We start from the raw sequence: 26,916 nt of genomic DNA on the forward strand, positions 1-26,916 counted from the left end.
AGCGAGAGATAGATAGATAGATAGATAGAGAGAGAGAGAGAGAGAAGGGAAGAGATAGATAGATAGATAGAGAGATAGATAGATAGAGAGAGATAGAGAGATAGAGATAGATAGATAGGTAGAGAGAGAGAGAGAGAGAGAGAAGGGAAGAGATAGATAGATAGAGAGAGATAGAGATATATATATAGAGAGAGATAGATAGATAGAGAGAGAGAGAGAGAGGGGAGAGAGGGAGAGTGAGACAGAGAGAAATTTGATGAGGGATTGTGAGTACAAATAATAATAATAATAATAATTTCACAAAAATGCCAGTGAAGACCAATGGTCGCTACCAACGAGAAATCAATGGTAAACGGCTATTACGATAGCGCAAACTAAGTATCTCATTCCCCCCCATTGCCTCAATATCGAGCCCCCCCCCCAATAAAAAACAAAGAGTGATGAGCCGAGAATGGTGAAGGAGGATGGAAAGACCAAGGAGAGAGCGCAGGACAAATGTTAAAAAGAACTTGGACCTTGGGGGAGGCTTATTGCCACTCAAATTCTAGTGGAGACCAATGGCCGCTGCTAGCGAGAGATCGATGGCGAGCGGCTGTTGCGATAATGCAAATTTATTTGCAAATTGTCGAAAGAGGTGGAGAAACCTGGGGAGACTTGTTGTCATTCAGCTTCCAGGGAACACCACAGGCTGTTTTCAAGGAGAGATCTTTGATGACCTGTGTGAAAGCTCCTTGTGAGCCAATAATAATAATAATAATAATAATAATAATAATAATAATAATAACGAGAAGAAGAAGAAGAAGAAGAAGAAGAAGAAGAAGAAATTTTAAATCGATATAGGTGATTGATATACAACAATAGCCTGTGTGAGAATTCCTAGTGAATAATAATAACAATAACAATAATAATAACAACAACAACAACAACAACAATTTGTAGGCGATATAGAATACAATAAAAAGGCAAGAAATTAATTCACCTTGTTTTTTTTTTTAACTAACCCCTTCCCTATCTCCTCTCCCCCGGAGGTCGTCCTTTATATTTTACGCTTGGTCTCATTCATTTCTAAATAACAGTATTTACAAAAAAAAAAAAAAAGAAAAAAAGATCGTTTTGTTTTTTTTCTTTTTTTTTCTTTTTTCCTTTTTTTTTTTTTTGTTTGGGCCCAACACGTGATTAAAAAGAGCGTCGATTTGAAAAAGGCCAAAGGTATTGGCGAACCCATCCCGACATCTGTGTTTACGCGATCTTGTCTTTTTATTTTTTTAAACCACGCACACACACACACACACACACACACACACACACACACACACACACACACACACACACACACACACACAACGCCCCCCCGCCCCACTCACACACAAGTCGACCGCGGCAAAGAAAAAAAGAAAACATTTTTTTAAAAATTTTTTATTCACTTTTCGTTTATTACACTACCCCTCCCCACCCCCCAAAAAAAGAATAGAGTCCGTAAAAAAGAAGAAAAGAAAAAGAAGAAAAAAGTTTTTCTTTTTATCTATTTGTGTGCGGCATCTAGTTTGTAGATAAAGAGAAAAAAAATAGTTTTTACCGACATTAAAACAATTTTAATTTCTAATTTTCTAGTAATAAAAAAAAAAAAGAAAAAGAAAAAGAGATTTTATAAACTTTCTTTCTATTTCATTTCGATTTCATACCGCACAAATATGATGTCTGCTTCTCTTGAGTCGCGCTCCAAGCCGACTGCTTCGAGCCTCGGCTATCCGACAGAAGATGGCTGCCACGAAATGTCCGAAGCCTTAAAGGAAGGACTTACCAAAGATGACGTCGAAGCTATTTACACGGATTGGGCGAACAAATCCAACGGGAGCTACGATGAAGTATGAATTATTTTAATATCTTTTCTTCTTTTCTTTCTTTCTTAAAAAAAAAAAAAAGGTGAATAGAACTTCTACACTACTGGGACGAAATTTCGGAAATCGTAATATTGAAAAACGTAATATTTCACACGAAAACAATGCTATCTACGTATTCCTCGTATTTTTAAAAATTACGAAAATCGATAAGGTAGAAAATTATTTATTAAAGAAAATAATAAAAAAAATAGAATTTGATGAAAACGATCGTAAGATACAAAAAAAAAGTTCAAAAAGGGAGGTAATTTTCCGTTTCGATTTAAACAAGATGGCTGCAATTTTTCACCTGCTTACACGATTAAAGTTGTTTTGTTTAATAATTCAGTAATATTCAGGTAATTTCGACTGCATAATTTGGAAGCTACCATTGTAACTTATTAGAATTGAAAACAAAAATATAAATCAGCGGTAACCATTGTTTCTTTTTTTTTTTCTTTTTATCTGAAAACTTCATTTATCGACTACAAAAGATCGTCCCAATAGTGTAGAGGCGCCAGATAAATTTTTACTTTCTTTCCACCTCAACACTCACCTTTAAAATGACGACTTTGACAAGTTTTCAGGTATGCTGAAAACGAATATCACATTTAAATTTTGCGCAGACAAGTAGTTTTTCTGGGTGTTAAGACATTTTTTCAATGTATTACTTAACAAATGTCAGTGGCGTTCGCCATTCTTAACATGGGGAGGAGGGGATATTTTATAACATGCATGCGTATTAGTACTTTTCAGTTGAGAAAAACACATGATCACCAGTGGGATTACGTGGGTTATAAAAGTCGTCATTTTAAAGGTCAGTGTTGAGGTGGAAAGAAAGTTAAAAAAAAAAAGTAAAAATAAATAAAAAAGTAAAAAATAAAATAAAATAAATAAATAAAAATAACTTTTTGTGCTTATTTAGAAGTAAAGCTATTTTCAAAACAAAAATACAGAAAAAAGCTTTTTAATGTAAGTGTACGTTAACGGACGAAGATGTCGTACTTCAAAAATCACGTAAATTGGTCAAGTAGTTATTTTTTTTTTTTAACTAAAAATAATATATTTTTTTGACGAAGTGAGACGTTATGTCTTGATCTGCCATGTTTTATAAATAAAGGCGGACAACTCAATTCGAACTGGCAAGATCAAAACCAGCTGTGTAATGGCTACAATTTCCCATAAAAATCCCAATACAGTGCAACCCGGATATAAGATACTTTTATTCAGGTCCTGACAGCGCTCTTATATCCGGTTTCTTATATCCGGATTACACTATACCTTAACACAGGCTCTAGTTTGGAACCAGAGAAAAGATCTCTTATACGAGGGTATCTTATATTTGGTTCTCTTATATCCGGGTTACATTGTATAAATGATTTTCTTTATAAAAAAAAACAAAAACTAAATAACCAATTTACGTGATTTTTGGAATACAACATTTTCATTCCATACCGAGTACATACATTATAACTATACACATATTTTTTGCAGTAGATATTTTTTTAAAAGTAAGTTCTAAATAAACACATTTTTTAAAAAACTCTAAACAAAATATATTGAACGCTCGTATGAATTTAATTGAGCTATTGATTGTTATCTAGGTCGCGACACGTTATACGAAATAGATGTTGTTAGTGAATTTGTCCACCCCGCCCAATTTACGTTCAACGATTTCTTGCTTGTTTTTATTTCAATATTGTCTTTAAATATAGTAATATAACGTACTCTGAAGGCCACTCAAAAATATGTGCGCCCTTGCGCGTACAACAATGGCCACCACTTATAACATAAAGAATTACATTGCTTATTATCCAGAAAACTACTTTTCTTGCGGAAAATTTAAATGCGATATTCGTTTTCAGCACACCCGAACCCCCCTCGAAAACAATTTTTTTTTAAATGTAGTTTTTTTTGTTGGTCTACCAGGCCACAATTACCGAATAAACACCCCTATAAAAAATTAACAGACCCCCCCCCCCACGTTCACCAAACAAAGGTGGCACAAAGTGGGTCCTCATTTTACCTAAAATTAATATAGAAAAATGACCCCCCCCCACTTTTTGAAACTATAATTGCTTCATATCTTGGAAACGTTTCCTGGAATTTTAAACGTTATTTTCATTTTCAGCATCCCCGAAAACCAAGTTGAGATACCAGTTTCTATAAGATCGTCGAAGTTAAGCAACTGTCAACCTGATCAGTACTGAATGAGCGACCTATTAAGTAGATTAGATGTTGTGTGCAACAAAAACTACCTTTGGAGTCCTGTTTAAGCTCGGAATGGGGCATCCTACCGGATGCCGAACATTTACTCGCTATCTTAGATATTCCAACCGAGAGAACTTTTTAAGATTCTAACCACCCCTTTAAGCGCAATTGATTGTATCTCTCTTGCACCTGGTTCACCGGATATATTTGCCAGGTATTTAAAAAAAATTTTTTTTTCATGAGTCCAGTTGCTCCCTATAATTTTTTAAAATTACATTTTCAGCCCAAACAAGGCACATTGCCAGTTTGATGTAGGGGGCTACTATCAGGGTCATAAGCTACAGGGGTACTATGTAGGGAGTTGGGCAGCAAGATGTCTGCTCACATTACACTTGAACTTCCCGGAAGGGAGTTCCAAAGTCTAGCAGTTCTGGGGAATAAACTGTTGGAGTAGAAAGCTCTTAGGGATCTCTACTGTGCTTGTCGGGGGTATTTACGTCGAGGGCGTACTAGTGCTTGCAGTTCGTCGGAGAATTCACCATTAAAATACTTGCAGAACAGACAGAGGGATGCAACATTTCGTTGATGGGACAGCGGCTGAAGCTAATATAACAGTTCAGGACATATCAGCTTGGCGATTCTCTTCTGAACCTTGTCTAGGAGCGAGAGACTAGTAGCAGATGCACCAGTCCAAATGTGACAACAATACTCCATACATGGGCGAATGGTGGCCTTATTGAGGTACATGATATTTTCAGGCGTTAGTAGTTTTCTAGCACGGTAGAGAGAGAGAGAGAGAGAGAGAGAGAGAGAGAGAGAGAGAGAGAGAGCGAGCGAGCGAGCCTACCTTCTTCGCAGCGGTCCTGGCATTACTGGAATTATAGGGATCTTCCTACGATTCCAGTTTCTTTTCATGTCATACATAAGACCCTTTGTATTTCTGTCTATTGTTTTCCTTTCAACTCAGCATCATTGGGAACACTGACTTCGGTATTTTTTTAGATTAGGTCCACCTCCACAATTTTCTTTTAAATGCCACCTTATGAAGGTTTTCGACTATGCTGAATACGAAAATCGCATTGAAATTTTGCAGAAATAATTAGTTATCGAGATATAAAATGTTGTATTATGCATTGCATCATTTGACGGCCATCTTTTTTTACGCGTGTGCAGTGTCAGTCATAGATGAGTAGATTTGTTTTGCATAAAAAGATGGCCGCCAAAGAATACAATGCATAATACAACTTTTTATACCTCGATGACTACTTATTTCTGCAAAATTTCAAAGCGATTTTCGTATTCAGCATAGTCGAAAACCTATTTAAGTCACAATTTAAAAGAAAATTGTGGAGGTGGACCTAATCTGAAAATTTACTCTGACTTCTACTAAGGTTGCGCCTTTCTCCTTGTGATAAATAAGAAAATTCGTAAACTGATTTTTTTGTGTGTAAATATGTTTATTTACTTTCATTAAGGTATCGTATTTCATTTTTTTCCTTCGAATAAATATGTTAATTTTGATATTTTAAAAATTTAAATTTATTAAAAGACACATTTTACAGAAATGAATGGATGTTAACAGTTCTATAAATATGAATACCATTTTCTTATATATATATATATATATATATATATATATATATATATATATATATATATATATATATATATATATACTAGCTGTACCCGGCCACGCGTTGCTGTGGCTCAGTTTGTTGAAATGGAACACATTCCTCAAGAAAAATTGCATTTTGTTCGTTTATTTACTTTTATTATTTTTTTGCATTTTTTTTATCAATAAAAGTTGTTTACCCCCCCCCCCTCAAATAAATTTTTTACCATAAAATGTTGTGTGAAAGTTTTTTTTTTTTTTCAGGAAAACTTGCACTTTTTTTTTTTTTAAAGAAATTTGGCAGTAAACGTTTCTTTTTGAAAACGGAATTTTTATTATAAAAAGAACAGATGGATGCTTTATATGAACATTGTAAATAGTTAGGTGAAAATAGAGAAAAGTTGTTTTTTTCAAGACTGTACAAATTTTTTTTCAACAGATGGTAAGAAAAACAGAAAACATACTTCCATCATTAATTATGCAAAAAAATAAATAAAGTGTAAAACTTTCTGTTATTAATGTTTTCTAAAAAATAAATACAGTAAACTTCGCTGAAGTTTTAGCATATGCTGCATCTTAAAAAGTTGGTTCAATTAAATAAAATAAACGTCTAAAAATTAGTAAAACTAAATAAAATCATGAATGACGGCTCCTGGGGGGGGGCAAGTAAGTAGGAATAACACAATCATTTGTGTAAAATAATTAATATTCGAGAAATTGTAAACAATAACAAAAATACCTGATACCAAATGTAGTAAAATTCAAGTATCTTTTATACGTGCTGAAACTGTGTTTAAGTTATTTTTATTTAATTTCTTTTATTAAAAGTAGTCTTTCCAACAATTAACTGGTTGCATGTCGTTTAACCATTGGGGACTTCACTCTTGGAAAATTGTATAAAAAATCTATGACTATCACTAACTCTAAATTTGGGAGTGCAACTCGAATTTAGGGTTAGTGGTAGATAAGTCATTTGTTAGGTGTGTCAGACATTTCGTGAAAAATATTGAATAATTCCACCCCGTCTTTCCAAGCTTATAACTCCTCGAAAAATATAATTCAAGCCCTAATTTTTTTTCAGTTAAAGGAGCAAGGACCAAGGTTTCATTTAAAAAAAAACTAAACAAAACAAAAAACAAACAACGTGTTTAAAAAAAAGGTTTTAAACTTGGGACTTTACAGGTAAATTTCTAAAAAAACTACTTTTTTTTTGTTTTAAATTTGAATATATTATTTATTGATCTTTTATCTTCAATTTGTGATATATAAAACTTTGGTGAGTAAATTAATTATTTACTTTTTAATAGACATTTGAAAATGGGGGGGGGGGCTTGAATTTAAAAAAAAACGTTTGTCTAAAATATTATATTCGGTTTATTGGAAAGAGCATAAAATTTCACATCGACCCTGAAAATATCGTAAAAATTGAATCAATAGAAAAAATTTGATAGATTTTTAAGTTAAAAAATTGAAAAATACTGAACTCATAAAATTCAATTAATTTCATTACTGTTTTTTTTTTAAAAAAAATATTTCTATTACTTTTCATACAACTTTAATAGTTTATTTTGGAAGTATAATCCATAAAGAAAATAAACAACCCACTTTTAAAAGAGAAATTACGAGATTTTAAAATTTTATTCGCAGTTTCGTGTTAGGGGTGTCAAAAATTTATACAAAAATTCTGATACAGCTAATCATTTAAGCCTTACTCCTTAAGCGATAAGCGGACATTTGTTTATTATTATTTTTTTTTTATTCAGTGTGTAAAATCCACGTTGAACAACATATTTGGAAATTAGAAAAATAATAATAAAAAAAAACAACTTTGTTTTAGCATGTTAAAAGTATTTAGTTTGGGTAAAATCCATTGAAAGCGGTCGGTGGTTCTATGAGAAAATAAAGCTGTGTACGCATTATAAATGTTTCTTTTCTGTGTCTTATGTTATACATTAATACATTAGGGGTCATTTCGAGTTAAAAGTTTATTTACTGCACTCATCTGGACTATAGAAAATCATGATTTAAATGTGTATGTCTCGTCTAAATAACTAACGATAATTCTCTGATATGGCCGACCAGACGGGTGATCAAAAAGTCAGATCGAGCGTACCGGAAAACGAAATGAGATCAAATTGACAATTGGCCTTTTTTTTCTTTTTTTTTTTTTTGCTTGAACTTTGCGCTTTTCAGATTAATTTGTTATGTTTTATTTTCTTGGTGGATAATTTTTCTTTTGGCCGTGATATTTTTTTTTTGCCCGTTTTTTTTTTTGGGGGGGGGGGTTCTTGAATAATAAAAAAAAAATAACTCGACTGTTTTTTATTCAAACGTAAATAAAATTCAATTTCGATTTGGCTCATTTCGTTAGTCTCATTTCGTTTTCTGGTACGCGGGCTCGATCTGACTTTTTGATCACCCGTCTGGTCGGCCATATCAGATAATTATCGGTATTTATTCAGACGAGACATACACATTTAAATTATGATTTTCTCTAGTCCAGATGAGTGCAGTAAATAAACTTTTAACTCGAAATGACCCCTAATGTACTAATGTATAACGTAAGACACAGAAAAGAAACATTTATAATGCGTACACAGCTTTATTTTCTCATAGAACCACCGACCGCTTTCAATGGATTTTACCTTAGTTTGGTAGATAATTAAATCCTACTGTGTTTGGTATAAGTTTTTTCTTGCTTTTTAGAATTTCTGACTAAGGGGGGGGGTGCTTAGATCGTATTTTAAACTAAACTACGGAGGTTGGAATGCCCCCCTCTAAAATGTACTTGAAAAAATCGATTTCATTGCGAGATTTAAGAATGGCTAGCCGAAAAAAAAAAAGGTAAAAAACAAAACAAATAATCAATGAATAATTGTTACCAAAGCCAATAAATGCTACTTTTTTTACTTACATGAATGAGTTTATTTTATGGTTTAAAGTATTTTCAAGCGCTTTTCTTTATCTTTTAATCTAAAATTGCGGGTGTGTGGGTACAAAATATCTCCAGATTTTCTAGAATTCCCCGCTAGATTGCAAACGAAATTTCTAGATCTAGCGGGAAAACCGCTAAATTGGAAACACTGGTCACGCAAGGCAAGCGGTGATAAATAATTGACAATAAATAAAAAAATGGCCTATCGGTACAAAGTAAACAACCTATTTATTATAGAAAAATTAAGTATAATGTTATAATTAAAAAGAGATATATAGAAACACGCATGAGTACAGTAAACATATTATTAAAGTTATGAACAGTACATAGGGCCCGAGCAATGCCGGGCTGAACTGCTAGTTTATCTATAATATAAATCTCACCTGTCTGTTTAAATGTATATATGTATGTATGTATGTATGTATGTATGTATGTATACCTAAAACTTTCGACAGAGGCGACGAATTTTAACGAGATCGGTATCATTTTGAAGCTCGACCCTTCGGACGGCAAATATCGAAATATTGACAAAAAATATTAATTCCTTCACCCTCAACTGGGAACTTTCTACAGGGAGGGGTCGCTTTTTTCGCGGATGTTTTCGAAAGTCATCCCCTCTTTTCGATTGCATAGCCTTACTTTAAACCTACGTCATTTTCGGTTTTGCGATGGGCGCAACAGCAAAGACGTCACGTTTTTTTTCACGTTTTTTTTCCTCCTTATATATATATATATATATATATATATATATATATATATATATATACTCGGTTTTTTTTATATATTCAAAAGTAATGGACTAATGCTTCGAGCATGGCTGTCTACTACCACTTTCTTTTTTTAATTATTTTTTTTTTTTTTGCTAAACACACACGTCCAAACACACGAGTAACGCCGGGCACCCAGGCTAGTTATATTTAAAGGGAATATTTTTTTATCAAAAAATTGTGCGAAACTAAAATGAAAGAAATAAAAATCGTGAAACATAATTAAATGAAATAAACAATGTTATAGAGCTACGAAGACGGAAGCGGTACCGTTAAAACCAGTGACCATTTTGTGCTCCGGAATTTAATTTTCTACATAGTCACCACCATTCTCAGTACACTTTTTAAAATTTTATTTTATTCGTCCCCCCGACAAAAGGAGAGTGGACCTGTAAATTCACCCTTGTCCGTTCGTCCGTTCGTCCGTCTGTCTGTCTGCACTTTTCTCAATAACTACGCCTTAAAATATTTTGAAATTTTGCACAAATATTAAACACGATATGCGTAAAAAAGTTGCAGAACGGATTTTACAGGAAGACTCCAGTTGCCCCCATCCCACCCTAGGGGTCCCTTTCGGATTTAGATGGTTAAAATTTACACTTTTGTGCTTATTAAAAAAAAATTGATGCCTTGGATTTTTATAAAACTTTCTGAAAAATCGTAACTAACTGATTTCTGTATTTCTGTATAATTTTGTTTGTCTATACTTCGCGATAACTCTTGGGTGTGCCCCAGTGGCTCTTCTAGGGCTAATAAAAACACTTAATTTTTATGACTATTTTACCATATTTGTCCAAAATTTTCTGTGTATGTCTATTTAGCAGTTTTGCATGGTGCTGAACTTAAATTTAAATATGTTAAGGCCTTGTAGACTTTTGGGGCTAAATGTGAGAGAACAAACGAGGGACTTTTCTGTTTTTGCAGGGTGATGAACTCAAATTTACATATGTTAAGGCCTAAAACTGCACCGTTTGTTCATTTTCACCAGGATTTGACGTCTTCTAAGGATTTTGAGGCTAAATTGGAGGGGGGGGGGAGAATGCTGAACTTAGTCACTCATGCATGCTTCACTTATTTTTTTTATTCTTCTATTTTTTTAAATAAATGTGTTTATTTACTTTCTTTTCTTGTTTCCAAACATGGATTGTATATATTATGCAGTTTTATTTAATCTAATATATGAGAAAACTGCATATATTCAGAACTGTTAACATTTTCTTATTTCAACATTTTATTTAATTTACTAGCAGGTCGTCCGGCGTTTCCCAGTCGTAAGATAGGCTTAAATATCCCTTGTCCTCGAGTGGCCTCTTGGTCTTGATAAGTGGTGATGCTTATTTAAAAAAATATGACATTTTAATTCATGCAAAATAAGTATCTATCTATCAATCTATCTATCTATCTATCATTATATAAATTTCTGTGTGTGTGTGTGAATTCGTTCCTTATAGACTCCGAAACGGCTGAACAGATTATCTTTAAAATTTACAGAACTTTAGTGTATAAGTCTGGGAGTGATCTTAGTGAAGTCTCAGAATACACCCGATAATTGTTACAGCCGTTTGACAATCAAATACAGAGACGGTTTCATAACATAAATGTTTTTTTATTTAACTAGCAGTTCAGTCTGGCTTTGCTCGGGCCGTATGTACTGTTCTTAACTTTATGTGCATATATATATATATATATATATATATATATATATATATATATATATATATATATATATATATATTAAAAAGTTTGACTCATGTCCAGGTAATCTACATTTAAAATTTCAAGTGTTTATACCCAAAATTGGCGGAGGAGTTTGGTAGAGTCTGCAAAGCTAAACTCTATAAACTTTGACCTATTGGCAGCTAAATTTTCGCACGTAAACTGATTAAAAAGCTTGCTACATGTCTGAATACCCTTTATATAAAATTTCAAATGTTTAGTCCCAAAATTGGCTGAATAGTTTGCTCGAGACGGCAAAGTCAAATATTTTGAACTTTGACCCCTTTGCAGCCTAATTTTCGATCAAAAATCGATTGAAAAGCTTGCCCTATGTCTGAATACACTTTGTGTAAAATTTCAAATGTAAGCAAATTTCAAATGTAAATTAGCTGAGTAATTTTGTAGAGACCGCAGAGGTCAACTTTAAAATTTTTTTTTTACCCCAGTTTTAACCCCTTAACATTTATCGTATGGACTAAAATCAAATTATAAAATTTGATCCATGTCCAAAGAACCTATATCTAAAATTTCAAGTGTTTAGACCCAAAATTGGCGGAGGATTTTGGTAGAGTTTTCAAAGGTCAAATCTTTGAATTTGACCGCTGAAAACCGCATATCTGGCCGAAAACCGATTAAAAGGATTTTCCCAAATCTCAATAGCCCTTATGTCAAATCTCGAGTTTGTAGACTGAAAATTGACAGAGTAGTTTGGTAGGGAAATGTACGCACACAGAGACAATTTCATTTTATAGACATGTAGTTAAAAAGGTGAGGTTGGGGTTAACGAACTAACGTTTCTCCCTCTCTATCTTTCTCTGTTTTCTTTGTTCGTCTTGCTTTTATTGACACATTCTTTCTTTGTTCCATCAGAGGTCAATATGAATGTCAAAGTCTGACGTGGTATTTTCTTTGTTTTCGGCTAACCTGAAATTCGTGTGTGTACACGATCTCCAAGTTCTTTTATCCAACACCTGAGTCGACTTTGTCAAAGAGAATCCACCATGTCTAACGCTGGACCTTACTTTATCGTGATTTTCCAGATGGCCACTCCCATGTTCGTAAACAAAAACCCGCTGTCGGCTGAAACTTGGCACTCCCGAAAATACGCCACGCCTACTAAAAATAGCTACAACCTTTTCTTCAGTAACAAAGAAAAAACACAAAACTCAATTTTTTCGCAACGAAACAAAATAACAAACTTTATCTTTGGGTAGAGAATAATATATATACATGCAATAAACGCCACAGACAGTTTTGCATGTAGGAAATTTTATCTAAAATTAATTTCAACACTTTTTTTTATTCCGGTGCTAGTAAATTGTAACATTAATAGCAAATCATTACAACGGCAGGGAGCAATGGGCGACTTTGGTGGACTCAGTCAAGTTGATCAAGCCCAGCAACCTCTATTTTTTTTTTTTTTTTACATGGTAGTCACCACTTATTAAGGCCCGGAAGCCACTCGGGGATAAGTGTTATTGCGTGTACAGTAATCAATGGGATAATATCGTAGTAATCGTTAGTAATGGAGATTTGATAAAGTGGCGGTTTATCAGGGATTTGTTTATGTTGGACTTGAAGACATCCAAGTTGTAGTCAGGTGGGAAACAGGCAGACGGAAGAGAGTTCCACAGGCGTGCACTTCTAAAAAAAAGAAGCTTTGTTCATGGAATCTATGTTTTGATTTAGGCACAGATAAAGAGTGGGGAAAATTACTGACAGTGGTTTCAGCTAGACGGGTGTTTATCGTGATAGATTGGCGAGGGGGGGCAGAGATTGGAGCTCAGATGAGCACTTGCCATGGAAATAACGATAAAACAAAGACAGGCTCGCAACGTCTGTTCTGTGGGAGAGAGGTTGCAGGGAAGAGAAAAGGGCACCTCCCACTAAAACATGAAGTCTATTTTGTACTCTGTCAAGGCAGGATAGGCTGTTTTTAGCAGCTCCTGCTCAGATGTGGCAGCAGTACTCCACCCTTGACCGTACTTGGCTTTTATATAGATTACTTTGATTGGAGAAAATTATTGACTAGTGATTCCAGCTTGCTCATGCTGTTTCCAGCAACTCCAGCGACTCCAGCGGCTCCAGTGCTTCCAGCTACCCATTTCCAGTGCCCACTGACGTCCAGCTACCCGTTTCCAGTGTCCACTGACCTCCAGCTACCCCTACCAATATCCACCGATGTTCAGCTACTAGTTCCTACCTCAACGAGCCAAGAATTCTAACCTGAGCTACCCGTTTCCTGTGCCCACTGACCTCCAACTACCCGTACCAGTGCCTAATAACCTCCGGCTATCAGTTCCTATCTCAATGAGCCAAGAATCTTAACCTCACGAGACGTCTGTTCTCGCTTCAACTGATCCTGAATCCATTGCCGGACATTTTACCTTTTTGTTTTGGTAAACAATAAAACACGATATACGGTCGATTGGCACCTTCATACCTCGACCCTCTACAACAAACTTCAACACACATGCACACTCATCGTTTTTATGTAGGCTCAAAAGCTCCTTTTTGCTCTCCGTCCATACGCATAGACTAATGCTATTGCTGACCGTCTCATCTTCTACACTCTTACCGACGAAGATACTCAATAAAGTTGTTTCTTAATGTTACTAGATGTTTCGAGACTTTTTTCGTATTGGCACTTTTATTGATAGTACATACATGATACTCTACACCTCTTCGAAGTAATCTCCTCCGACTGCAATACCCTTGTTATACCGTTCAAACAACTTCTGAAAAGCCCCATGGGAGTCCTCTAGTGTGAGCATTTCAATGATCCTCGACACACACTCTTTAATCTCCTTAATTGTCTCATAATGACAGCCGCTAAGGTTTTCCTTGAGCTTAGGGAATGACCAAAACTTACAGGGAGCAAGGTTTGGGATATAGGAAGGGGAAGGAACTGTCTTGATACCCATCTTGGTCAAATAGTCTGTCAAGGATGGAGCGCACGAGCCAAATTCGCGCAAATCTTCCTCATCTTCAGTTCTTCACAAGTAATTGTGTGTACAGTTTTCCCACTGACATCAAACTGTCCACTTATTGTCTCCATAGACACACAACGGTCTTTATCCATGAAATTCTTTATTTGGCCAATCAACTTTGGTATTATGACTTCTTTACTCCTCCCACACCTCTCATCATCCCTCGCAGACTCCCGGTCTTCCTAGAATCTCTTATGCCACTCAAAAACCTATGATCGATTCATGCAAGATAGTCCAAAAGCAGTATGAAGCATTCCATATGTTTCTGTGGCATTTTTTTTTGCAAGTTTAAAACGGAATTTTATTGCATATCGTTGTTCTAAAGTGTCCTCACGTTCTGATTGCTTTTTTGAAATTCACCAGCTGTGACAGTCAGGCTTAAGTTGGGTGTATTCGAATGCCGGCTTTATCTGTTCATTAAGACCTGAAATCATAAAAATTGGTCAGTTATCCCATATAACGTATAGCAATACCATACTGAATTTTCAAGAGTCTACGACAATTTTAAATGCCTGTTCAATTAAAGTCTGTAAATTTATTGAAGACACCTCGTACTACAATGTATCAGTTTCTAGATTTTTATTAACGGATATCTATAATCTATAATATAAATCTCACCTGTTTGTTTACATGTATGTATGTATGTATGTATGTATGTATGTATGTATGTATAGATACTCCCTCAGGCATTTGTCTATAAAAATGGTCCTGTGGCGATGGAAAAGTTATGACGCATGGAGGCTTGAAATGCTGTAAGCATTTAATAATTGATCTCAATGACCGTCTTCAGTATCATGCCTGCATGAGCGTGTGAATTAACTAGTAGGACTAAGAAAAAAAAGTCATTTCTGGGCTCATGGACATTAAGTGTCTGAGGGAGTGGCACTCGCCTGAGTAGACGTTTGCAATCATGTATGTATGTATGTATGTATGTATGTATGTATGCCTAAAACTTTTGACAAAGACGGCAGATATTCCCGAGATCGGGATTGTTTTGGAGTTAGATCCTTCGGACGACAAATATCGAAAATAGGTCCCAAACATTAATTCATTCACCCTCAATTGGATACTTTTCTACAGTGAGGGTTCGCTTTTTTCGACGATATTTTCGAAGGTCATCCTGTCTTTTCAATTGACTAGCCTTAATTTAAACGTTCGCCACTTTCGGTTTTCTGATGGACGAAACGGCATAAGACGTCACATTTTTTTTCACGTTCTTTTCCTCCTTGGCGGTACGGGGTCGAGCCTGCCTGCCTACTACCACTTTTTTTATTTGCTCAACACACACTTCAAAAAACCCGGGCAACGCCGGGCACCCAGGCTAGTCTATAATATAAATCTCACGTTTCTGTTTAAATGTATGTATGTATGTATGGCTGCTGAAGACTTTCGACAGAGGCGACGGATTTTCATTAGATCAGTATCGTTTTGAAGCTCGACCCTTCGGACGGCAAATATCTAGAAATTAATTAAAAACATTCATCGTCCTACAACTGGACACTTTTCTACAAAGAGGGTCCGTTTTTTTTTTTGCGTCACCATTTTTGCAAGTCATCGTATAGGTTGGAATGACTTTACTTAATTTCAACGTCCGAACTTCCGGTCGCGTCATGGAGTAGCGGTAAGACGTCATATTTTTTTTCACTTCCTCTTCTGCCTTCGCGTCATGGGCTCGAGCCTGCCTACCCACTACCACTGTTTTTTTTGCCAACACACGCCTCCAAATACCCAGGCAACGGCGAGCACCCAGTCTACTAATCAATAAAGCTGTTTTTTTTTTTTTAATGTTGGAATGAGACTTTCGTCTTTCTGTTCAACAAATGTTTGTTTTCAGTCACCGTTGCTCTCGTGACGATTTCATAGTTAATTTTATTTTCATTTTATTATGCCAACAGGTTCGATTTACATCTTTTATTTTATTCCTATTCGCCAAAACAAAACGTTTATTTCCCAACTCATATAAAATGTCGGTGTCTCATGGCGGCAAAGTAACTAATTCGCGGCGTGACTTTATTGTGTAATATAACGTCGACACGCGTACGCAAATGCATACAAAATAACGTCAGCGGTTAGGGACAAATGAAGACTATAAAAAAAAAGAAAAAAGACAATCACGTTGGAGACGAGGAAGGACATTCGAGATCACGTGAGAGGCGTGAATTGACGTTCGAGAAGACGGTAACATGAGTGACGTCACGGCCGCAATAAAAAGGAAATAAAATGTCGTTGTTACAAAGAAAAAGGCGAGTTGAAATTCGTTCCGATTCTTTGTCTGCTTTGCGACTGAGCATACAACGTGCTGGTTCACAGGCCACATTACAATTGCAAGAAAACAACATTCTGTGTAGCTATTATAAGTGGTTCGTTGCTATTCTTTTTCTGCTTTGCGACTGAACGTACAACGTGCTGGTTCCCGGACCACGTTACAATTGCAAGACAACATTCTGTATAGCTATTAGAAATGTTTTTTTACTACTTTCTTAAACGCTGCGCAGCTCTACTCGCCTCTCAAACGCCATTAGACACATCGCTACTAGCTTCTCAAACGCTCATAAAGCTAACTAGCCTATAGATCGTCTAGAAACTACTAGTCTCTCAAACGCCTCTACACAATACTAGCTGCTAGACATTACGCTTCTGAAACGCTACTATAATACTAGTCACTCAAACGCTGCTAAATATTACTAGTTTTTACACCGCGCAAGACATTAAAAGCCTTTCGACACTGCTAGATACTACTACTATGTCATCCCATCTAGACACTACTAGCATTTCAACGCCGCTAGACATTACTAGCCTCTCAAACGCTCCTAAACTCTACTGGCCTCTTAAATACTGCTAGACATTACTAGCTTCTAAAACGCCGCTAGACATTGCTGGGCTCTTAAACACTGCTGGACGACACTAGCCGATAAAACGCTGCTGGACACTACTAGCCCCTTGAACCACGCTAGACACATGTAGCATCTCAAACGCCGCTAGACACTACTAGCCTCTCAAACGAAGCTACGCTACTTCTTTACTTTTCAGACACCGCTAACTCTAACTAGCGCTGCTTGACACTACTACCATCTCAAACGCTGCTAGACAATACTAGACTCTGAAATGCTGCTAGACATTCTAACCTATGAAATGCTGCTAGACATTATTAGTCCCTTAAAGGCCGCTAGACACTATTAGACTGTGAAATGCTGCTAGACATTACTAGCCTCTGAAATGGCGCTAGACATTACTAGCCCTTTAAACGCCGCTAGACACTACTAGCCTCTGAAATGCTGCTAGACATTACTAACCTCTGAAATGCTGCTAGACATTACTAGACCCTTAAACGCCACTAGACGCTACTAGACTCTGAAATGCTGCCAGACATTACTAGCCTCTGAAATGCCGATAGACATTACTAGACCCTTAAACGCCGCTAGACAATACAAGACCCATAAAATGCTGCTAGACATTACTATACTCTGAAATGCTGCTAGACATTACTAGCTCCTTAAACGCCGCTAGACAGTACTAGACTCTGAAATGCTGCTAGACATTACTGGTCCCTTAAATGCCGTTAGACCCTACTAGACTTTGAAATGCTGCTAGACATTACTAGACTTTGAAATGCTGCTAGACATTACTAGCTTCTGAAAGGCTTCTAAACATTACTAGCCTCTAAAATGCTGCTAGACACCACTAGACTTTGAAATGCTGCTAGACATTACTAGTCTCTAAAATGCTGTTAAATATTACTAGCATCTTAAACGCTTCCCGACTTTGCTATTTACTAAAAAACCGTTTTACACTTCTAGCCTCTCAAACGCCACCAGACTTTACTTCTCAAACACTGCTACACTGCACAAGCTTGTCAACCACACAAAAAAAACAAACAAAAAAATCTGTTCAATCCTAATTTTTTATCGTACGACGACAATTAGAAAAAAGGGATTCGAATCGCATTTCAATCTTCCATTTTCTCGACGTTTTTTAATTTTCATATTTCAAGGTAAATCGTTTAATCCGTCCCTTTTTTGTTTTTTCGACGTTTTAAATTATCGAATTTTGTTGGGGGTGGGGGTGGGGGGGGGCGAAGCGTCATTGATTTGCAAACTAATGCATACAGATGGATTGATGAATATTCTTTGATTTGAAAGTACCCATAAAACATAAATTTCTAGGTCACACCATTGTTGCATTTTAACATTTGCGGAACCATATGCACTTATTATATAGGGTTTGCGGATAATCCCCCCCCCAAAAAAAAACAAACAAGCAAAAAACAACTTCATAGTTAGAAATTTATAAAGAATCAGAATCGGTAATTGTATCGGTATCGGGAAAAATATTGGAATGGTCCCATAACTAGTAATTTGTAACTATTCCGTATTTCACGTAAGAATTTAACAAACAAAAATATCGTAAAAATTGAATTTAACTTGAAAACACTATTAAAAAAATAGTAAAATAGATGCATAAGCACCCATCATGGTAACTGCCGGACCTTGCCTTCAACACGAACTTTTCTGTCCTTTCAAACAGGACTATCCAACCTTCTGTTCTTCTTCCATACATATGGACTCCACAGGGTGGAACGACAAAATTATCACCCTAGAAAAGACGACATGATTCCATTTCCGTTTGATGAAAACCGGTTTTCTTTTATTGTTACAAACCATCTACCAGTTGACCAGTCGTGTACAAATCTCAAAAGTGATAGAAGCTTTCTATCATGTCTGAAAGTGACACAATGTTTAACGAGCGAGATCAGAGATGCGCCGCTGTAAAACTCCTGCTCTCTAGCGATCCAAGTTATAACACAGAACCGTTGTCAGCACCCTCAAAATGCAAATCCGGACAGTTCAACGCTTTAGCTCAACGAAGCTTCCGGTCACGGTTTTAAGTGAAGGCCACATCATGTCACCTCACATCTTTGAAGTCGGCTTGAAAGTCAGCACCAAAGTGTACCTGGATGTGCTGAGGAGTGTGGTTATGCCCTGGTGCAATTAGGTAGCTGCTTGCAGAATCTGGGTGTGGCAGTAGGACTCGGCGTCAGCCAGGCTTGTCTCCAGAAAAAGTGTTTTGTACCCCTCTCTCACTTGCCTCCCCCTTACTCTAACCTGAACCCGCTGGACTACTTCGTATGGTCATATGTCGAGAACATCACCAACACGACTTTCCACAACACAAAAGTCAGCCATGATATTTCGAAGCTAAATACTTCTAACCAGAAGAGGAGAACGGCTAGAATTTTATAAAATGCAAAATCTTGTTTAATGGCATTTAGAAATGAAATAAGAATGGTTGGTTGTTTGTTTTGTTTTACGGCATATCAACCCTTTTCAGGTTATTTAATGCCGAATCTGGTGATTTTGAAGAACGATTTTTTAATATAGTATATTTGTTTTTTAAGTCGTATTCTATTTAACCCATAGTTGGGGCCCTAACAGGTGCTACCACTCTGGGTCAGAGTGGACCTGGGAGCAATGGCAATTAAAGGGTGGCTCCACACTCCCTAAGGCCTGCAAGCTGGGGCCCTCACCATCGGATATAGTTTAAGGTCATATCCAGGCCCGAAATAAGAATGAAAGGATAGGATAAAATGGTAAATAGCAAATCATATACTCCAGAGGGAACAGGATCTTGGCAGGGAATATGTAGTGTAATATCTGATGACGCGTGGCTGTAGACGCCCAGCAGAATCAGAAAACACATTTACAACTTATACAGAATGTTTAAAAAGTCACTGAAGGGTTTTGAACTTAAATAGATTCTTTTTTTTTTTTGATGATATCTTTCTGTAATTTTAACACAATTTGGGATTTTTTTTTTTAAGTACAAAATTCAAACAATCTTTATTTATGAAAAATGATGTCTTTTAAATGTTGCCCATTTTCAGCTTCGCATATTTGTGCTCTTTCCAAAACTTTATTCATCACAGATTGCAGAATCTCTGAATTGCGATTTAATTCTTATTTCGTTCCTTTTTCTTGCAGGGTTTGGGGTTTGTTAACGTAGACGCTTTCTTAAAGATAATTCCGCAAGAAACAAAACAAAACGAAACAAAAAGAACAAAAACAAACAAAACAAAACAAAAATAATAACGGGGTTAGTCAAGTCTGGAGAACGTGGTGACGATTTGACATTGCCATAGAGAGAGATAATATGCAACGTTGAAAATGGGCAACATTTAAAAGACATTTATTTTTTCATGCATAAAGATTGTTTGAATTTTGCACTTAAAAAAAACTTTTTCAATATCTTAGTCAGATTGTGTTAAAATTACAGAAATATTTGGAAATATAGAATCTATTTAAGTTTCAAAGCTTCAATGACTTTTTGGACACCGTATATAAACTCCATTGTTTCTAATGAGAAAAAAAGAAACAAAAAAAAAATACTTTAAAATCGTCACGAAAGATCTCATTCCCAAAACGGAGCTGCCACCCAGACTTAGGGTTAGTGTTAAGATTAAGAGGGTGGAATGAATCATACAGACGTGCGATTGTAGATGAGTGATTCTATACAATGGTGATGATGATAGTGATGATGATGATGATGATGTGGAGGAGGTTGAGAAGGAAGATGAGGAGGAGAAAGATTTGAAATCGATGTAAATGATTGTAAAAAAATGGGCGAGAAATTGAGTTCTTATACAGAATTCAACCTAATTAAAAACAAGCCGGACATGCGGGACCCCTCTCCACGAGTTAAAAAACACACACACACACACACACACAAAAAAAAAAAAACACTTTCACCATGACTAATGTTTGTGCAAAATTTCAAACATATTCAAGGAGTGGTTATTGAGAAAAGTGCAAACAAACGAACGGGCGTTCAAATCAAATGTCCTCCGTTTTATTCAGTGTAAAATAAAGAACGTTTTACGCGATTTAAACCCTGATTCCTCTAACATATAAAGTAAAAATTACGTTTAATTAATTTCTTTTTACCAGTTTTTACTAGTATTTTCGTTATCAGTGTCGAAAAATAGTATCACACCTATCATATTCCAAAAACTACGTAAATTAATCAAATAGTTTTTTTTTCAACTAAGAAAATCAAATTTTACGATTTTTAGCAATTAATAATATTCCGCTGCCATTACAAAGCCGATTAAAAAAAAAAAAAAACAACAAAAAAACCTCTCCGTGGGCGGATTGAAGTATCTCCGTTGATCTTGTTATGAATTTTCCTAATGTCTGTGTGTGTGTGTGTGACGCGGTTTATCTCAGCCTACAGGCAACCCACCCAGGAAGTAAGGTACCGAAATGAAGCTTATGACCCAGCGGATGTTTTAGTGATATTTAGATCACTGTTTGGTATATGAAAATGCAAAAAAAAACAAAAAAAAAAAAACAACGATTTACTAAACAACGTTTTATTTACTGGATATTTTTCCGGTATTCACCGGAAGTTATTATCTTCCTTAGTAAGTTCGATTTACTCTGTGTGTGTGTGTGTGTGTGTGTGACGCGGTTTATCTCAGCCTACAGGCAACCCACTCAGGCAAGTAAGGTACCGAAGTGAAGCTTATGACCTAACCGGTGTTTTAGTGATATTTATATCCATGTTTGATTTCCGGTACAAGAACCCAAGTTTGCCCAACTGGGCAAACTTGGGTTCTTGTTTCTAAAATATGCCGGATCGTCTCATTTCTTCATAAAATTTTATTTTCTCAGTTAATAAAAAACTACTTGATCAATCTATATAATTTTTGGAATATGACATTTTCATTCCGTAATTGATACATACATCATAAAGCTTTTTTTGTATTTTTCTTTTTAAATTTAGGTTGAATTCTGGAAAAGCTCCATAAATTTATATGATTTCGTTCACTCTGACCTTTTCCGTTATCGCTGATGTCATCCGTTTTACATTGAATTACGCTTTTCGTTTTGAATAATGTTTTTTTTTTTTTTCTCATAAAAGACATTTTTTTTTTCTTTTTTGTTAACATTTTCGTTTGGATCGATCTTGTGATTAAATACGCGCATAAAAAAAAAGAAGCTTTTCTTCTGGGAGTGGGAGAATCAGTTTACAACACATTTGCGGAACTCAACCTTTCATTCGTATTCGAAAACTCTTTTTTTTTCTTTCAAGCTACAGCCGAGAAAAAGGCAACACACATCGAAAAAGAAAACACAATACATATATATTTTTAAAACTCATTTTTGATTTGTTACGAACCCCCGTACCCCCCCCCCACCTACAAAACATTCTTTTTCTTAATCTATTTTTGTGCGCCTTATACAATCTGTTTTGCTGTATTACTTCTGCTGGACTAGCAGTTATCTCATGCAAGGATTGAAACTCGACCGCCTGGACGCCAGTCAACGTATCTACCCGTTACATTATCAGGCTGATGCTAAGGTGGATAAACTTACAATCATAAAACATTGTCCAAACGCGGAAGCTTTACACAAAGCTTTATTTCTTTTTTTAAACAAAGAATATTGATCTATACGTTAGCGGCAGTTTTGTAATTTCACTCACCAATATGCTCAATCCAAGACAAGGAGAATTTATACAAAATGTTTTGCGAACATTAAAGGGAATTTAAAATTTTAAAATTTCTTTTAATTATTTTAAAATAATTTTAATTGCTCTTGACATATCAAAGGCCTTTGATAGAGTATGGCATAAAGGTTTACTTCACAAAATCTCCAGCTATATCGTATGTCTTCTCAGTTATTAAATCATTTCTCTCTGATAGCTTCATAAGAGTAGTGGTTGATGGGCAAAAATCAGAAGCTCACAGTATTAATGCTGGAGTCCATCAGGGGTCTATCCTGGGCCCAACTCTTTTCCTGATCTACATCAATGATCTTCCAAATCACACCATCACATCATTCGTAGACATTTATGCTGATGACACTACCATCTATTGTAGCACATCTAAGACCATAAACGGTCAAGTTCTCTCTGATTCTCTCTCCTCTGATCTTGAGCAAGTGGTACAATGGGGAAAAGGGTAGCTTGTAACTTTTAATGCATCTAAAACCAAGCTTTTATCTTTACATCATCAACGCTCTTATCCCCATCTGGCATCAATTGAAATGAATGGCTCTCGTCTTGGGGAGGCCACATGTTTTGACAAGCTTCTGGGCTTGACATTTACTCCTGATCTGAAATGGAACGCATACATTAAATCCGTTGCCAAAGCCGCTGGAAAAATAGTGAGATCCTGCTATCGATCCAGTAGATATCTCACTGCTGACGCAATTCTCTATCTATATAAGAGCCAGGTACGTCCAAGGATGGAGTACTGTTGCCACATCGTGGCAGGAGCTGCTAGAAAGGACTTATCCTGCCTTGATAGAGTTCAAAATAGACTTCGTAACCTTGTGGGAGATGTCCTTTTCTCTTCCCTGCGATCTCTTTCTCACAGAATAGATGTTGCGAGTTTGTCTCTGCTTTATCGTTATTTTCATGGCAAGTGCTCGGCTGAGCTCCAATCTATGGTCCCTCCTCGCCAAACTTTCACAAGCAGAAAACACTATCAATAATTTCCCCCACTGCTGGTTAGGCAGATATACATAAGATGTATAACGATACAATAATAATATATAATAACATATGACGGAAATCACCAGCGAAAGAGTGCTTGCTTAATATGAAGATAGGCCTATGAACTTCAAGCTGAATTCACTATAAATTTTTAAATAGTATAAATTTTTACGTAGTAAAAAAACCTACAACGTAGGGAAAGGTAACAAGCGGGTGGGGCTGTGTAATATAACTATGCGTGTGGAGTTTGATAGAAAAAGAGAATTATGTAGTAAATGAGTTCATGTCTATTTCTACTTTAGATGTATCATTTGGTGGCAGGGTACATATATATATGTCTGTATTTTGTGTAAGTATGTATGTATAAGTGTATTTATGTATGCGTGTATGTTTGTATGCATATGTGTGTTTATGTATATATGTGTGTGTATGTGTATGTATGTGTATGTATATGGATGTATTTGTATATGTGTATGTATGTATATATGTATATATATATGCATATACATTTCTGTACTATTAAAATAGGCTGTCTCGTATATGATAGTTGTAGCAATGTATATTACAAGAATGTATGGGTGTCTGAATGTATTTGTATGTATGTTATATATGTATATATACACCCGTGTGGAATGTAGTGGCATGCTATTTCATATATAAAGGGGTTACCACGCTACTGAAGTAAAAAAGGCACCTTATTATTATTGAAAAAGGTCTTTGCATTTGTGCATGTATTGCTGTGTTTTTCTGTGTTGTGAGTGAGCGGGTTTCTGTGTGTCCCTGCGCGTGTGTGTGTATGTGGGTGTATGCGGTGGTCTGTGTTGGTATATATATGTGTATGTGTCTTGTATACGTCTGTGGAGATGTGGAGACACGAGTGGATGGGGATGTTGTCTGCACCTGCGGATGGTCTGAATTTGTATGTATTGCGTGTATGCTGGTGCGCGTGTGTGTATATGTATGTGTATATGTATATGTGTATATATGTATTTGTGCTTATATATACATAAATGTGTGTACGTGTGTATGTATCTGTATGTATATATGTATATGTGTGTATATGTATGTGTGTGTATGTGTATATTATGTATGTGTATATCTATGTATATATGTGTGTGTATGTGTATATATATATATATATATATATATATATATATGTAGGTTGATTTATGAGGACGTGTATCCAGTTGGGGTCCACGGGTTTTGGAGTTCCCAATTATATAGTCGTTTTATTATCATTATTATTATTATTATTATTATTATTATTATTATTATTATTATTATTATTATTATTATTATTGATATTGGTGGTGTCATTAGTATTATCAATATTACAAGAATTATTATTACTAGGATTATTAGTGGGATTAATATTAGTTTTGATATAATAACAGTCATGATGTATGGTACCCAAGTGTGTACATGGATGTCTGGATTTGAGATTCCACGTATGGATATTACTACGTATGTAGGTATGGATGTAAACATGTCATAAATGCATATGACCATTATATGTCTATGTATGTCTATGTGTGTGTGTGTGTATATATGCGCGGGTGTAGCAAGGTGTAGGCGTTTATAAGTATATTAATATATATATGTACATGCGGAGTTTAGATAACTTTCGAGATTTTATGTTTATTCTTATTTTGTTTGTTTGTTTGTTTTTATTTTTTATTCTTTATTTTTATTTTTTAATTATTTTTTATTTTTTTATTTATTTGTTTTATGTACCTTATTTTAATTTTAATTTTATTCTTGCGTAGTTATAGTTATTGCCTAGTTTCAGTGTGTGTTTGTGAGTAAAATAAAACGAACAGCATACATTCGCTTCTGAATATCTGTATTAACGTGTGTGTGTGTGTGTTTGTGTGTGTGTGTTGTGTGTGTGTGCGTGTATGTGTGTGGATGGGTATTGATTGAAAGACACCGGTCAGTACTCAGTGACCATAGGAAATGTTTTTACTTTACAGACTGTAAGACAAAAATACTAAATTCTCAAGTACCTTATGCCATAAAAACCAAAAGATGGGATGGATAGAGAGAAAGGGAAATGGAAAAGAAGATGTTTATTATCTTCAAAGACCTCACTTGTCCTCTCACCAATTTATGACTCCCACCCAGGTTACATTCTCTTTACAAACGAAATAGGAAAATGGTTTTTGATTGAAATATCAGTTTTCGACGGTAATTCTTGGCCTGAAGACGTAGTCCCCCAACGCGGGTGATTACAGAAACATGTATGCATATATGTAGCCATTAATGTTTGTATAAATAAATTTAATATATATATAAAATAAAATATAAAATATATTTTAGTCATCGACATACAGACTAGTTTCGTTGTTTCACAACTCATCAGTGCCGCTAGACTAACACCTCTCCCAAGCCGAGGATCGAACCTAGAACCGTCGTGATGACAGTCGGCAGTCCTACCCCCTGGCTACGGAATCGGTGGCTGAAATTACACTGTCCGAACGTCTATTTAAATAAACATCCGTCCGCTACTCGTAGAGGGCTCAAACGTTTGTTTGTAAACAAATCGCGAGCTTCGCATTATTTCAGCTAAATTAAGTAGCGAGTAAGATAATTTACGAGAGTGCTCTACCGGAGAGGGGAGCTTTATAAAATATATTTTAGTCATCGACATACAGACCTGTTTCGTTGTTTCACAACTCATCAGTGCTGCTAGACTAACACCTCTCCCAAGCCGAGGATCGAACCTAGAACCGTCGTGATGACAGTCGGCAGTCCTACCCCCTGGCTACGGAATCGGTGGCCGAAATTACACTGTCCGAATGTCTATTTAAATAAACATCCGTCCGCTACTCGTAGAGGGCTCAAACGTTTGTTTGTAAACAAATCGCGAGCTTCGCATTATTTCAGCTAAATTAAGTAGCGAGTAAGATAATTTACGAGAGTGCTCTACCGGAGAGGGGAGCTTTATAAAATATATTTTAGTCATCGACATACAGACCTGTTTCGTTGTTTCACAACTCATCAGTTCCGCTAGACTAACACCTCTCCAAAACCGAGGATCGAACCTAGAACCGTCGTGATGACAGTCGGCAGTCCTACCCCCTGGCTACGGAATCGGTGGCCGAAATTACACTGTCCGAACGTCTATTTAAATAAACATCCGTCCGCTACTCGTAGAGGGCTCAAACGTTTGTTTGTAAACAAATCGCGAGCTTCGCATTATTTCAGCTAAATTAAGTAGCGAGTAAGATAATTTACGAGAGTGCTCTACCGGAGAGGGGAGCTTTATAAAATATATTTTAGTCATCGACATACAGACCTGTTTCGTTGTTTC

At 35.8% G+C, this 26,916-nt stretch overlaps 1 protein-coding gene across 1 annotated transcript in view; it reads left to right on the forward strand.

Annotated features, from left to right (window-relative positions):
* Positions 1–1,541: 1,541 nt before the first annotated feature.
* LOC145266967 (methyltransferase-like protein 27) overlaps positions 1,542–26,916 on the forward strand; it is a 75,106-nt gene continuing 49,731 nt past the window's right edge. The window contains exon 1 of the mRNA XM_080122806.1: positions 1,542–1,865. Coding sequence (XP_079978932.1) covers positions 1,692–1,865 — 174 coding nt within the window. The 5' untranslated portion in view covers positions 1,542–1,691. The remainder of the gene's footprint in view (positions 1,866–26,916) is intronic.

Source organism: Euprymna scolopes, chromosome 42 (assembly GCF_053919585.1).
Source record: "Euprymna scolopes isolate OS-2025 chromosome 42, ASM5391958v1, whole genome shotgun sequence".
In the NCBI taxonomy this organism is placed as follows: Eukaryota; Metazoa; Mollusca; class Cephalopoda; order Sepiida; family Sepiolidae; genus Euprymna; species Euprymna scolopes.